This window comes from Vespa mandarinia, chromosome 18 (genome assembly GCF_050613455.1).
Source record: "Vespa mandarinia isolate Hongniang chromosome 18, ASM5061345v1, whole genome shotgun sequence".
NCBI lineage: Eukaryota > Metazoa > Arthropoda > Insecta > Hymenoptera > Vespidae > Vespa > Vespa mandarinia.
The window spans coordinates 1,225,001-1,240,000 of record NC_140827.1 but is presented as its reverse complement, the minus strand read 5'-3'; the positions used below and the strand labels follow the sequence as shown (position 1 = coordinate 1,240,000).

At 28.3% G+C, this 15,000-nt stretch overlaps 3 protein-coding genes across 6 annotated transcripts in view; 2 read left to right on the top strand and 1 right to left on the bottom strand.

Moving 5' to 3' along the window:
- Rh50 (Rhesus blood group-associated glycoprotein Rh50) overlaps window positions 1-8,809 on the top strand; it is a 57,176-nt gene extending 48,367 nt beyond the window's left edge. For both annotated transcript variants that reach the window (XM_035886746.2, XM_035886745.2), the window contains exons 5-11: window positions 1,215-1,365; window positions 3,000-3,147; window positions 4,654-4,872; window positions 5,136-5,218; window positions 6,084-6,227; window positions 7,058-7,223; window positions 8,586-8,809. In XM_035886746.2, the coding sequence (XP_035742639.1) occupies window positions 1,215-1,365; window positions 3,000-3,147; window positions 4,654-4,872; window positions 5,136-5,218; window positions 6,084-6,227; window positions 7,058-7,223; window positions 8,586-8,755 (1,081 nt within the window). In that variant the 3' untranslated portion in view covers window positions 8,756-8,809. The remainder of the gene's footprint in view (window positions 1-1,214; window positions 1,366-2,999; window positions 3,148-4,653; window positions 4,873-5,135; window positions 5,219-6,083; window positions 6,228-7,057; window positions 7,224-8,585) is intronic.
- Window positions 8,810-9,487: 678 nt separating this feature from the next.
- SrpRalpha (signal recognition particle receptor alpha) lies at window positions 9,488-13,389 on the bottom strand. Of its 2 annotated transcripts, XM_035886744.2 has the most exons (8): window positions 13,153-13,389; window positions 12,540-12,909; window positions 12,360-12,404; window positions 11,790-11,931; window positions 11,496-11,634; window positions 10,822-11,360; window positions 10,232-10,646; window positions 9,489-9,721 (listed from the first exon to the last, which is right to left on the bottom strand). In XM_035886744.2, exons 1-8 carry the CDS (start codon window positions 13,267-13,269, stop codon window positions 9,596-9,598), a joined length of 1,893 nt encoding a protein of 630 aa, XP_035742637.2. In that variant the 5' UTR covers window positions 13,270-13,389; the 3' UTR covers window positions 9,489-9,595. The 2 variants fall into 2 exon arrangements, with proteins under 2 accessions (XP_085518603.1, XP_035742637.2); XM_085662477.1 differs by lacking the exon at window positions 12,360-12,404 and having other exon boundaries at window positions 9,488-9,721.
- Window positions 13,390-14,830: 1,441 nt separating this feature from the next.
- The window catches only part of LOC118445604 (glycogen synthase kinase-3 beta), an 83,732-nt gene continuing 83,562 nt past the window's right edge, over window positions 14,831-15,000 (top strand). The window contains exon 1 of one of the 2 annotated variants that reach the window (XM_085662481.1): window positions 14,831-15,000. This exon is cut by the window's right edge and continues 2,416 nt beyond it. The gene's annotated coding sequence lies outside the window, so the exon portion shown is untranslated. The other variant, XM_085662483.1, reaches the window with a different exon arrangement.

Here is a 15,000-nt window from a genome sequence, read left to right as displayed (position 1 = left end):
CAAGAAGAATGGGACACCATGGTGGTTCTTCTTTCTTTCCTATATAATCTCTTGTTCTCCCATAAAGGCATGAAATAAGACACAAACATATTACACGATACTAAGTTACTAAAGCGATATTAGGAAAAAAATTGTGATATGCAAATGGAGAGTCTCGTTTTATGATGTAAAAAATTAGAAAGAATTGGCCAAATTGATCGCACGTTGAAATTTTCGGAAAATTTTTTCTTGTAACACGTGGAAACGTACTACTTAAAATTTCAAAATTATTTTTATATATATATATTAGGTTGGAAACTATGAAACGGGCGTTGAATGAAAATAAATAACTAAACAATAACGCCCGTTTCATAGTTTCCAACCTAATATATATATATATATTATATATAAATTTATATATTTCAAAATGGATCCATTTTCTAGGAAATACTGAAATCAAAATTCTATTGTTTGGTACTTAAGAAAAATAACTTGATTATGTATCATTGACTCTAATATCGTTAAATTATATCGATAATTAAAATAAAAGTCAGAAAATAATGTATTTAATTTGTTTCGCGAATGTTTGAACTTTCAATTTTCAAAAGAAAAAAAAAAGAAAAAAAAAAGAAAAAAAAAAAAGAAAAGAAAAAAAAGGAAGATCGAATTAGTAATCTAAAACCCATTAAAAAGTTAAACGAATAAAACGACTTTGATCATAAATTTATGAATTACAAGAGAGAGAGAGAGAGAGAGAGAGAGAGAGAGAGAGAGAGAGAGAGAGAGACACACAAACAAGTCGAAGTCTAAAATGAAAGGAAAATAAATATCAGTCGAGTGAATACATATTTATTATGAATTACGATTCTTACGAGTTATTAAATCGGATCAGAACAATTTCAAGAATTTCATTAAATGTAGTCTTACGATTTCTTTCCAAATGACTTTTATAAAACTTTATCAAAAAGTTTCTATCTTCGTAGAAGTTATAAAATCGTTCATAAAAGAGTCCTACGTTATAAAAAGAATTCAAAAGATATAAGCTACGTGTCATTCGTCGTTTGAAACGAACATTATGAATACTCAATCTCTCTCTCTCTCTCTTTCTCTCTCTCTCTCTCCTTATCTCTTTCTCTCTCTTTCATTCCTTCTCTTCGTTTCTTTGCAAAGGTAAAGAAGGATGAATTTAATAACGCATACTGTATCTATCGATTTACAAATCGCACAAATTTTAGTCTGCTCAGTGCCGACGTTGCAGTGGCAGCTCCATTGATATCCATGGGTGCACTACTTGGTAAAACGACTTATATGCAACTCGTATTTATGGGTATCATAGAACTGATCGTCTACACCATCAATAAGTACATTGGTGAGCATCATCTTATGGTAAGTTTATTTATATTATTTTATTTGTTTGCTTAAGAAACATTTCGATTTATACGCGATATATATATATATATTTTTTTTATCATGCTAGGTTTTATCTGCTTTTTATCAGAATATAGATCAAATTTAATTTAGGTTTAGTTCAGAATTGAATCTGGGTTTACATCTGAGTTACCTCTGGGTTGCATAATATAAATTGTCTCTCTAATATTTTATATCGGATCATTAAAAATTATTCATAATGGTGCTTAATTGTTAAACAATTTTTTTTCATATTTTTTATGAAAACAATCGATGCATTTTTTTTTTTTTTTTTTTTTTTTTTTTGGAGGAAAAAGAAAATATAACCAGTGATTAATATACGATAGATATCATTTATTAATCGTACAGTATAGATACCAAAAATGATCTTAAAGTGATTTGTAAAATCGTTTATATTTTTACGAGACTTTTTCGGCAAATTTTATTTTTAAATAGTTCAACTATAAGCGTAAAAACTTTTGTCCCAGTTAAAAACTTTTGATCTTATTTCGTATTAATCAGAATTAAATCTATTTAATTACTAATCCTTTTATCTATTAAATGTTGTTATTTATAATTCGATTTTTATAATATATAATAATTTATCAAATATGAATATATAAATATTGTAATATTCTTGATAAATAAATTCAAACGTATAAATGGCCGATATAAAATAGAATTTATCCAACTATATAATATATTTTTGTTTATGATAATATTTGATAAAAATAATTTGCAAATTAATTATTTTGTTAATTTTTGATTGAGAATTATATTCGAAATAACAGATTTAATACAAAAGGATATTGTTTGCTATTCTGTTCACATAATTAATTTCATTAAAGCATTTAATTGTTTCATAATATCTGTGCCATATTTTTTTTTCTTTTTTTTCGATAAAATTAATATTAACGTAACTTCCAAAGATATAGAAAATATTATATATTAATCATTAAATATATTAATCATGGCAAATGTGATACATCGATATAACGTGTAAATTTAATAAAATTTCAATGCAAAAGTATCGCCATCGTTATCATCGACAGATAAACTAATAACTAATAACTCTTAATAAGACATATCTAATCTAAATATTTATTTTCTCAAAGAAAAAAAGAAAAGAAGAAAAAAGGAAAAAGAAATAAAAGGAAGATAATATATTATAAAACTTTGTTAAACTTTTATTAAAAAATATTTTCGAGGAAACGAACTTAACGCACGTTGAAAAGAACGATAACATCGAAGGAACTATCGACGTTCTCGTCGAATCGAGTTATACTACCTGCATGTGTTAGTTTTAAAAAAGCCTGAGGTGGGTGGTTGGGTGGTTGAGTTGTGAGAGAAGGGGAGGAAAATTTCTTTCTCTTTTTCTTACGACAATATTTCGATACTTGAGATATTGAAAAGTATTAAAGGAAAAAGTTAGCCCTCGTATTTCTAACTCGGGTCAGTTCTGTTCTCGTTCACGTGAACTACCGTGCAGACTCGGCTGTCCGTGAAAATCGATTTACCAAATATATAGATAATCTACTACGAACTATCGTGACCCTGTCTTTCTCTTATTCTCGAGTGTAACGGAATGATAACTTTCCTTTCGAATTTCATAGGCCGTCGATGCCGGTGACAGCATGTACGTTCATGCATTTGGTGCTTATTTCGGATTGGCCGTCAGTTTCATATTTGGAATGAAGGAGAAACCGAAGGAACATCATCTCGAGGGACCGTCCTATCAATCGGATATATTCGCAATGATCGGTAAGTTTTCAAAGTTCATTCATATAATTTGATTTTGCGTTCTCTCATAAAATGCATTCTAATCGTTCTACGATTACGTTACTGCAGTAATCATCGGTTATTGTTATATTATTCGTTAAATTATCATTTGTTAAATTTATTGAATCGACTTGGTAAGTAAATAAAAGAGAGATTTTTTTTTTTGAACTTCATAAAATATTGATATTTTATAAAATTTTTAATATATATATATATATATATATATATATATATATATATATTTAAATTAAATATAATAAGGTAGTTACTTTATAAATTATAACTGATAAATAATTAATATTTATTTAAAATTAAAATTTTAATATATTTAATTATTTTATAATCTAGTTTAATTAATATCAAGAGTAATTTAAAAGTAAGAAAAATTATTAAAAAAAAAAAAAGATATTTATTAAATTTAAAAAAAAAAAGAAATATTTATAGATAAAAATTTAATAAATTATTATTATTTGTATATATTAATAAATTTTATTATATATATATATTTATTTATTATAATATAATATATAGAAATAAAAAGATTATTAAAGGAATTTTAATTTAATAATAAATATTTAATTTTTATTTAATAAAAAAATTATTAAAAGAAAAATTTATTAATTTTTGATGAAAAAAATATACATTTTTATCTTATTTTTAATAAAAAAAATTACTAAAAAGAAATATTTATTAATTTTTTGATATTTTTAATATATATATATAAATATATAAATTAAATATAATAATATAATAAAATAAAATTATTTAAACAAAGTATTCTCCTAATAAATAAATAATTTCAAATATATCACATATTATATTATATAATCGAATATTAAGTAAGAATTTAAATAAAGTAAAAATAATTATTATCATAATAAATAGATAATTTAAAATATGTCATATATTATAATATATAAATAAATTTTTATAATTATTCTTATTATAACTAATGATATGATTGGGTAGTTATTTTATAAATAATAACTGATAAATAATTAATATTTATTTAAAATTAAAATTTTAATATATTTAATTATTTTATAATCTAGTTTAATTAATATCAAGAGTAATTTAAAAGTAAGAGAAATTATTTAAAAAAAAAAAGAAATATTTATAGATAAGAATTTAATAATAACATAAATATAATGTATAAATAATTAATTAATTAATGTATATATTTAAATTATAAATTATATTTATTAATAAATTATTATTATTTGTATATATTAATAAATTTTATTATATATATATATATATATATATATATATATATATTTCATAAAAGATTTTTTTTTATGAACTTTTTTCTTTTTTCTTTTTTCTTTTTTCTTTTTTTTTTTATGAATGATACAATAAAAAAAATTCGTATATTTGCTTATACGTAAATAGTGTACGTAAAAATAGTAAAAGGAGAGATCATAAGTACGTGAAAAATATAATAAACTTTAGAAATGTAAATAAATCTGAAATTTCTTTTGATCAAAGGTACGATCTTTCTTTGGCTGTTCTGGCCGTCGTTCAACAGTGCGGCACTTGAAGGGGATGACCAACAGAGAGCCATAATAAACACTCTCCTTTCGATTTCGGGAAGCTGCGTGATCGCCTTCGCCACGTCCGCTCTAATTTCAAAGGATAACAAATTCAACATGGTGCACGTACAAAATTCTACACTTGCTGGTGGTGTTGCCATTGGCACAGCCGCAGGTATTTACACGATACCATGTTACCTCTATCTACCTTAATTCGACGTAATTGCACGACTAATCGTAATACCATCGTAATCAATTCAATCCCATGAACAATCTCATTTGGAGATAAATTTCAATAGAGAAAAAAAAAAACAAAAAAAATGCAAAAAACAAAGATAAATAAATAAATAAATCGAACGTTGACAACACAAGTTCTACAAATCTTCTTACATCTTCTTACATCTTCTTACATCTTCTTACATATTCTGTTTCTAACAGGTATGATGTGTGAACCGATAGGAGCACTGATCGTTGGTTCTTTGGCTGGTTTGCTCAGTGTCCTTGGATACATATATCTTATGGTATTTGATATTTATCTTTTAATTAACGAGAACTAAAGGAGATGATATATCTATATATATATATATATATATATATATATATATATATATATATATATATATGTATGAGCTAGCAATTAACGGGCGATCAGAGTTATACGATGTTTTCCTTCGTTTGACAGAAATTTAATCTAAATGCAATACGAAATTAACGTGTAATCGTTCATTAAATCCAGAATAGAATGAAAAGATTTAGAAAAATATTTAGAAAAAAAAAAAGAAAAAAAAAAGAAAGATAAAATACTTACGTAATACGATTATATGTATTAGGTTGGAAACTATGAAACGGGCACTTTTGTTTATTTATTTATTTTCATTCAACGCCCGTTTCATAGTTTCTAACGTAATATTTAGTAACTATCAACGTTCAAATAGGACTTAAGGAAATTTTGGTAAAAATAGTTTGGAATTCGTGAAAATATAAAAAGAAAAATCGAAAGTAAGAATCGATCGATAAACGATCTATCTATCCAAATACATTTTCAAAAAGTATATCAAAATTGTTTTTCGTCGAATGTAAGACGCTCCGGTCATCCTCGAATGAATCTATCCATTCATCTTTTATTTCTTTTTCTATTTCTTTCCTCTTCGAGTATCGGGTTTTGTGGTCCACGAGTAAGAGCCGATCCTAGTTGCCTTCGCAAACGGTCCGTGTAAAGGGCTCGTAAATCGTATACAAAATCCTTGGAAGATCGTTGTCGCAGAAGGGCTCGCTTTACGTAAAAACAACCCTTACAAATAAATTGGTTATACGCGTGCCTGTGTAAACACTCGGAAATTTTCAAGTATAAATAAGTAAGTAATAATTTTCTATACGTTTTTGCAGCCATTTATACAGAAACGGCTACGTATACACGATACTTGCGGGGTTCACAATTTGCACGGAATGCCAGGAGTGCTTGCAGGAATTTTCGGTGCTATCATGGCCGCACTGGCCACGCAAAATTCTTACGATTATTCCCTTTACGAGGTACGTAATTCTCTTAAACCGTACCTTACCTCTTAAATTCTTTTTTATTTTTCTCAAGGAAGAACATATTGGGTAATAATTTTCAAATTTTTAACGATACATTAAATCGTATATTAGCGGATTTTATTTTCTTTTTTTTTTTTCTTTTTTTTTTCTTTTTATTTCTTTTTTAAAATTATTTTATAAATAAAAAATACTTATAAAAAAAAATTCATTCGTTCTTCGACAAAATTTAATCCTCGTTAATCCTAATAGAAATGTAGAACTCAACATCAGATCAGATTTTGAGCTCGATTGAAACAATTTGTTTATTGCATGATTCATGAATTATTATTTGTTTTTTTTTTTTGTTTTTTTGATGACAGAATTGGTAATGCATTTTCAAACCTACTTTATTATTATTTCCGAGGCTTCAAAGAATGTACAATATCTTTTATTCTGTTTCTTTTTCTTTTTCTTTTTTTTTTCTTTTTTTTTTCTTTTTTTTTTTTAATCATAATTATTCACTCTGTGATAAATAACAGCCGTTCGAAGTTTGCCTGAGGGGTTATAGCGCACCACGAGTAAACAACTTGAAATTATTTTGAGATGTGCACAATTTGCGTTAAAATGTTTAATATTAATTCGTAAAAAAAAAAAAAAAAAAAAATTCTCTATCAAATAGGGAAAATGTATAATTAAATGTTTCAAGCGATGAAAAAAAAAAAAACTTTGTTTCGTTGTTGATAACTTTTCGTTTTTAATGTTTCATTTGTTTAACGTTTAAGCTTTAATTTTCTTTCCTTTTTCTTCTTTTTTCTTTTTTTCCCCTTTTCAAATTTTTTGTACAGATTTTCCCAGCACGAGCGCCTAGCTTGGAAAAATTAAGCTCCGAGATGCGAAATGATTATGGTATTTTACCTGGTCGTAATAGAACGGCGATAGAACAAGCAGGTTATCAAATACTTGCGTTGGCTGTTACTTTACTAATGGCTACCGTCTCTGGCTTAATAACGGGTAAGATACGAGTAGACGAACATGCGCTAATGCTTTAAAACAATAATAATATTACAATTTTACAATGTACAAAAGCATGGGTTGAAATATTAATTAGTACGGAAGGTACGAAAGAGAAAAATTAATATTTCTGTATTATGGAAAAATATTGAGGGTTCTTTTTCTTTTCTTTTTCTTTTTTTTTAGCAGACACAAACAAACGAACGACGTCGTTTTATTTTTTTTATTTACAACAATTTCTTTACAACAAGATTTTATTTATTTTCAAGATTTTTTATATTTATATTATTTTGCAATTTACCATTTATATATATGTATATATATATATATATATATATATATATATATATATATATATATATATATACTTATGCTTTTTTCTTTTAAACGATATTATTATTGTTATTACTATTTACATTGTTTTAGAATATTATTTTTATTCGCGTTATTTTACAATTTACTATTTTTATATATATATTTATACTTTTTTTTTTTTTAAATACTATTATTATTTATGTTATTTTACATTGTCGAATCTTTCATGAAAATATTTTGAAAATATTTATTGTCACACTTGACACTATTTTGAGCATTTCTATAAAATTTGAATTCTTTTCGTTGCGCCTGTATTTTTTGTATGAATTTTTTAATTTCCAAAAAAAAAATTGAAAACCGCCATTCAGAAATCGTTATTGAAACGGAATTATTTGTGAATCTTTCGATAAAAAAATTTCGATAAAATTCATAGTTATTTCTGACACCATTTCAAACATTTCTATAAAAAATTTTTATTCTTTCCGTTGCATGCGTGATTTTTTACAAATACTTTTAATTTCAAACAATACCAACATTTTTAAAGCAAAAATTAGATTGAACCTAAATTCCAGATGAGATCCTTGTTAGAATTAATCTGATATTTTATATAATTTTCATATAAATCCATTCATACGTTCACAAAATAGAATCGAGTACACGCATAAATACACATACACACACACACACACACACATACACATATTTAGACATGAACACGAAATCGTTAAAAATATTTTTAGAGATATTTAAAATAATTTCAAAATTAATCATCGTTTAATACACTGTTCGTTATTATATAAATTTGGCGGGAAAAGTTTCATTGTAGATGGCGTTGTACGTCTATCCCAAAATTCAAATATAAGAGTAAAGACGCATGCGTCGTCGTTAAATCGCGCCATAAAAAGATTTGAAATATTTTCATATCCACATACAACATACATACGTGCTATCCCAAACAAATATAAAATATTTATTTATAAACTATATTCGATGTTAAGCGAAAAAGGATAAAAAAAAAAAACAAAAAATCGTTTTTTTTTTTTTTAGGATTAATTATGCGTACGTCCGTTTGTGGATCGATCACGGAGGAAGAAAAATTCAACGATGCCGTTCATTGGGAATTAGAAGAAGAAAACGACGATGATCTACATAAAATCTCCAAAATTAAAGAAAGAAATAATCGTGTAAGCGATCAATTACCAATGGGTAATATTTAAAAGCAAAAGTTTTGTCAAATAAAATCATTCGTTAGAATTTCCTTTATTCCTTGACATCATATTTTGTTCGTTTGTTCTTTTCATTAAAAAAAAAAAAAAAAAATTCGTTCCAATTACAATTATACATTTCTTTATTAAATTTAATAATCGTCCATCATAAAGCATATGCGATCTATTAACTTGATAAAATATTGTATAAATCATTGATATAAATCATCAAAATAAATATTATAATTGGGGATGAGGGTGGGGGAAAAAATTATTTATTTATACAAACGATTATTTCACTTTGATATAATTAAGAAATTAAAAAGAAGCAATGTTGTTTTAACTAACACATTTGTAAATTTTATTAGAGTGTCAACGTCAATTCTAATCTCTATTATCTTTATTAATAAAAAGGAAAGATAATTAGGATGATAAATTTTTTAATACACATTCTAAAAAGATTATTACTTTGGACAATTTTTATTGATTTCTTCTATAAAACTGTTATATTAAATGTTTACAATAAATATAATGTTACATAATTTATATTATAATCCAATAGGAATGCTGTATGATCGAGGTCACTGATATCCCTAACAATATTGAGAAATTAAAGTGACTTTTATCTTTTGACGTTTTAAAATTACATTTTGTAATTTTTTCCCTTTGTTTTGTTTTATTTTTTAATATATATATATATATATAAATCATTGTCTTTTTCTTTTCTTTTTTATTCTTTTTTTTTTCTTTTTCTTTTTTTTTTTTTTGTATTTTTCCTCAGATACGATAGATAAATAAATTTCAATTAGAAAGAATATTATAATTTCATTTATATGCTGTTTTATATATCATTCATTTCATTAGTGCATGTACAACAGCTTTGGCATTCAATGATTTTAAATCTGTATATGTTTGTCCAGTTCCAACAAAAACAATTGGTTGTCCTGTAATGTAAGTCATTGAAATAGCTGCGCCCACCTAAAAAAAAAAAATTGTATTTATCGTTAAATGATTAATAAATCAATAAAAAGTATTATTAACCCCTTAACTTGTTACGCTCGAGTTAATTCGAGCGACGTTGTATTTTAATGGTACTATAATTTTTCACACTCGAATATAATTATTGAGAATTGAAAATAACAATGTGAAAGCAAAAGAAATATGTTTTTTTTTTCCCGAAATAGCAATTCGAAAAGAAGGATAAAAAAACGTGTAACATTGCAATATTTAACTCTTTTCCACAATGTGAGTATGAAAATCCAAAATTAGGATAAAAATTTTGATTATTTTTGTACTTTTTTTTTTTTTTTTTTTTTTTTTTGCCAAAACAATGTACTAAATTGTTTTTTTTTACGTAAAAAAAAAAGAAAAAAATTGATTCTTTTTGGCTGGTTTAAAAAAAAAAAAAAAAAAAAAAAAAAACTATGCGTTAAGGGGTTATAAGAAAGATTCAATTTAAAATATACATTTTGAAAATCTTGAAAATACCTTGTCATCGATAGTGTCAAATTTGGTCAAAACAATACCATCGATAATATGAGGATTGATAGAATTACTATAATCTGCTAGAGCTTGATTGAATTTCACTAATTGATCTACAGCTTCGTTTCCAACGAGAGCCTCGCCAACAAATAATACCAAATCTGGTTCATTAACTTTAATCAATTTGGCTAAAGCTCTCATTAAAGGTTCATTGTCTTGCATTCTTCCGGCAGTATCTACTAAAACCACATCGAACCTGGAATCCTTAGCAAATCTAATCGCCTCCATGGCTATACCAGCTGCATCCTTTCCATAACCTTTTTCATAAAGTTGAACCATAGATTGATTTCCGTGTTTTTCTGGAGGGTGAAGGGCATTTAGATGACGCATATGAGTTCTCAATTGCTCTACTGCACCAGCTCTAAATCAAAAATCATCTTTATCAGAAATTCAAAGACTGCTCTAAATACAATAAAAAAAACGCAAGATATTGATAGACGATGATCGATGAAAGACAATTCCATGGAATATAATGTAAACGTGCGTATGAATTAAGAAAGAAAATTTTTTTTTTTTTTTTTTTTTTTTTAAATTACCTAAATGTATCACACGCTGCGATAAGTACACGAAAGTTGTTCTCTATTAACCAAAAACAAATCTTAGCCAGATTGGTAGATTTGCCTACTCCATTAACACCGCAAAATGCCATAATGTATGGTCTATTATTCTTTTTAGCTTCAAAAGCATCTCTTAAAATATCAACTCTCCGTTTCGGAGATAATATTTGTACCAACGCATCGGTTAAAGTGGATTTAACCGTACTTGTTACACTATCAAATGTACCAAGAACTTTTCCTTCCAATTTAACACGAACAGAATCACATAACTTCTGTGCAATATCAGCTGCTACGTTCTTTGAAATCAAATGATCCTTGAATTTTTCTAAAACCGGAAACATATCCTCGTCCTTTAAAGATTTATTCCCAACAAGGCTCTTGAACATAGAAAACATGCTATTTGTTTTCTTTTGTACTTGTGCTTTCGTATTTTCCATTTCCCTATCGTCAGAATCTTCATCATCAGAATCACTTTCAACTTCCAAATCACGAATGGTACCCTTCATTTTACCCACCAACTAATAAACAAAAAAAAAAAAAAAAAAAAAAAAAAAAAAAAAAAAAAAAAAAAAAAAGAGAGAGAAAATAATGATAACCTTTAACATGTCACAACTGATCGTATAAGTATATTAATTACATGCAAGGATATTTACTCCTGTATCAGCCGGAACGTAATCTCCAATCTCTTCCGGTTTATCTTTGGTACGTTCCAATGAAGCAAGATCTTTGGTAGTCCCTCCAAGTTCCCAAACACGTGGTTTCTTTCCTGCTTTTTCTGACTTGGGACTCTTCCTATTAATAAATAATAAATACTAATGTTAATAAGAATTTAAATTGTTATACTTAAATGTCTATATATATATATATATATATATATATATATATATATATATATATATATATGTGTGTGTGTGTGTGTGTGTGTAAAAACAAAACTATTAATTTACTGCTTATCGGCTTTTTTCTTTTGTCCAGATAATTTCTGAGCAAGTTTCATACGATTTGCAATAAGCGTTTCTTCATCCAATTCTCCATTATGATTTATTTGTGATTTAGAAGATTCCAATTTTGATATTTCTTGCACCTTTGCTGAAATAATTCATATAAACAATTGACAATGGATTATTCTTATACTTAATCATTTGAGTGATATGGGCGCACATATGCGTCCAGCGAAAGCTAACGATATAGGCTATGGACGCAAATATGCGCTCGACAGATGGTATCGGTATGGACTGTGGACGCAAATATGCGCCTGGCTAAAATGATTTGTACTATTGGTCAAATGTATATATTCGGCAATTTCTATTGTTTCTATTGCGCGAAAAAGTGTTCAGTCACGTGGCGATTATCAGCGCCAGTCGTATGGACTGCATAGGCCACGAGTATTCAGCACTCAAAGGGTTAAGAGAATAATGAATAAACAAACAACCAAACAAAAAAATGTATAATCAAGGTTAAGTATGCATCTGCTTTAGATTATTTCTAATAAAAGGCAGCATGAATAAGCAACTTACTTTGATCAATTTCATTATTGTTAATAGTTCCCTTCTTCCTTTTACCTAAGAAGCAAAGAAAAATATTTCTAATTTTTAATGTTAGTAATAATTTATATTCTATGCAAATTGCGTTAAACAATATTATTATTTCAAGTATATACATTTATTTAGAAATATTAAGATAAATTTATTACATACCCTGTTTTTTATTATCCTTGTCATCTTTTCTCTCTATCATACTAGCAACAGTCTTTTTAGATTTTAAACTCTCATCGAAGGTACGCATTTGTTTAGGTATTTTAGCCTGCGCCCGTGCCCATTGTTCGGCTGCAGCCAATACATGATCGTAATATTGTTTAAATTCAAAATTAGAAAACCATTGAGAACTTTCTAATTCATTTTTAAATTTATCCCTAAACTGTAAATGTATGTCATTTAAGAATTTATCTACGTATGATAACTGAAGTATTTTTTGATACGCCACAACGAATACTAATTCAAATTCATTGTCCAGTTTATACTGTAGACGTAACGATTCATGTTCAAAGGTGTGATTTCCTGTACGTTCCTAAAAAAAAAACACAAAAAAAAGAAAATGAAAAAAAAAACAAAAATTGGATAAATAACTATTATTAATGATATTAAGAGTTAAACTTGTGTTACTTATCAATATAAAAGATATATGCAATGTATTTGATTAATTTATGTTAAAAATGATATCTTTTAAGAAAACAAAAAAAAAAAAATCGATAAATCGTACAATCATTATCGAATTTAATATTCAATCATACCAGATGCTTGATATACCTACTTGCAAAATAACACTTCTAATTAATGCGTTAACGCTAGGTGTAAAAATTTGCGACGTACTCTGGAAACACCATAATACGATCCCACCTTTACTAAATATCGTAAAAAGATCGAGCATGATCGTATATCTTTTTAATAACAATAAAGGAACAATCCGATATCTAATACTCCAAACTAACCTATCGACGACGGCACAATTATTGTACACGTCAGAATGCGTCAGAATCTGACTGACACTAGTGGTACAATCTTAAAAAAAAAAAAAAACTGAAATGGTAGAGATAAAAGAGAGAGAGAGAGAGAGAGAGAAGGAGCGAGAGAAAAAGGAACAACAAGATGAAGAAGAAGAGGAAAAGAAAGAGGAAGAAGAAAAGAACGATACAATAATAATACCAATTATATCTCCATATAATCTGGTAACTTCCAATATCGACGAATCAAAATCATTATGATATAGTTACATAGATGGTTACGAGTAAGAATGAACATGGCGATCCGAATGACGACAAAGAAAAATACTAGGAAGAAAATGGCGTAAGAGTATAGAGGTCACTGTAAGCGAGCTTGATTGTCGCGCCATCTATCGAGTGTTGCCAAATAGCAATTGTGTCGCGATGTAAAGGAGGAGGATGAGAAGGAGAAGGAGAAAGAGTAGAAATAAGAGTAGGAGTAGGTAGTGGAGGAGGAAGAGGAGGAGAAGAAGGAGGAGGAGGAGGAGGAGGAGGTGGGATAGGAAGAGAAAGAGGGGAGGCTGGGTGACTGGGAGAGAGAATGAGATGGGGTCTGAGAGAGATGTAGCGGGGTAACGGGGGCTCGGTGACGTCACGTTCGGGAATGTCCGGCGTTACTCGAGTAGCCCGATCTCGGCCGAACGGGTCAATGTCTGAGGAGGCTTCGAAAAATCCGTGGTGCCTGGTTTGGTGTTACCGTGTACGGCGAGTAAGAGAAGTCGTAGTTGGTTTTAATAGAAGGAAGGGTTTATTTTCACGTAGGATAAAGACACCCCCCAATCGGGTTACAAGTGTCAACAACGAGTAGTTTACCTCGTAAATTTGTATAATAATATTTATTACGGTATATCGTAAAAGGAAGGAAACAAACAAAAAGGAATAATAATAATAATAATAATAATAATAATAATAATAATAATAACAATAATAGTATAGTAATAATAATAATAATAATAAAAGGAAGAAGAATAAAAAGAAAAAGAATAATAATAATAATACGACGACGACGACGACGACGTCAGGAGAAGGACGAGAAGAAGGAGGAGGAGGAGGAGGAGGAGGAGGAGGAGGAGGAGAAGGAGGAGGAGGAGGAGGAAAAGAAAAAAAAGAAGAAGAAGAAGAAGAACGACAAAGACAACGACGAGGAAAAAGAAGAAGAAGAAGACGAGGACGACAAAGACGTGTGGAAGGCGATCGTTCGTTTATTTTGCCCTCGACAAGTCCTACGCCCTTCTTCTTTTTATTTAACAGTTTTACTTCCGTGTTGAAAGCGGCGAAATGTCGCGCGGCGCTCTTACGGCAAGTAGTAACTCGCGACGACGAGCCTGCTGAGAGAAGAGGGAAGAAGAGGAGGAGGAGGTGGTGGTGGAGGTGGCGGCGGAGGAGGAGGTGGTGGTGGTGGTGGAGGAGGAGGAGGAGGAAGAGAAGAGGAGGAGGAGGAGGAGACGGCTTCGTTTGCCAGCAACGGCGGCGGCGCACCGCGGAGGAAGAAGAGCTAACGCGAACGCGTACGCGACTAGAACTCGTGAAATCGTCGTAATACGACGAGAGTCAAAAGGGGTAATAAAAAGGGAGGAGAAGAGGTTAAAACATCAAACGTTAAATAATATAGAAAGAAA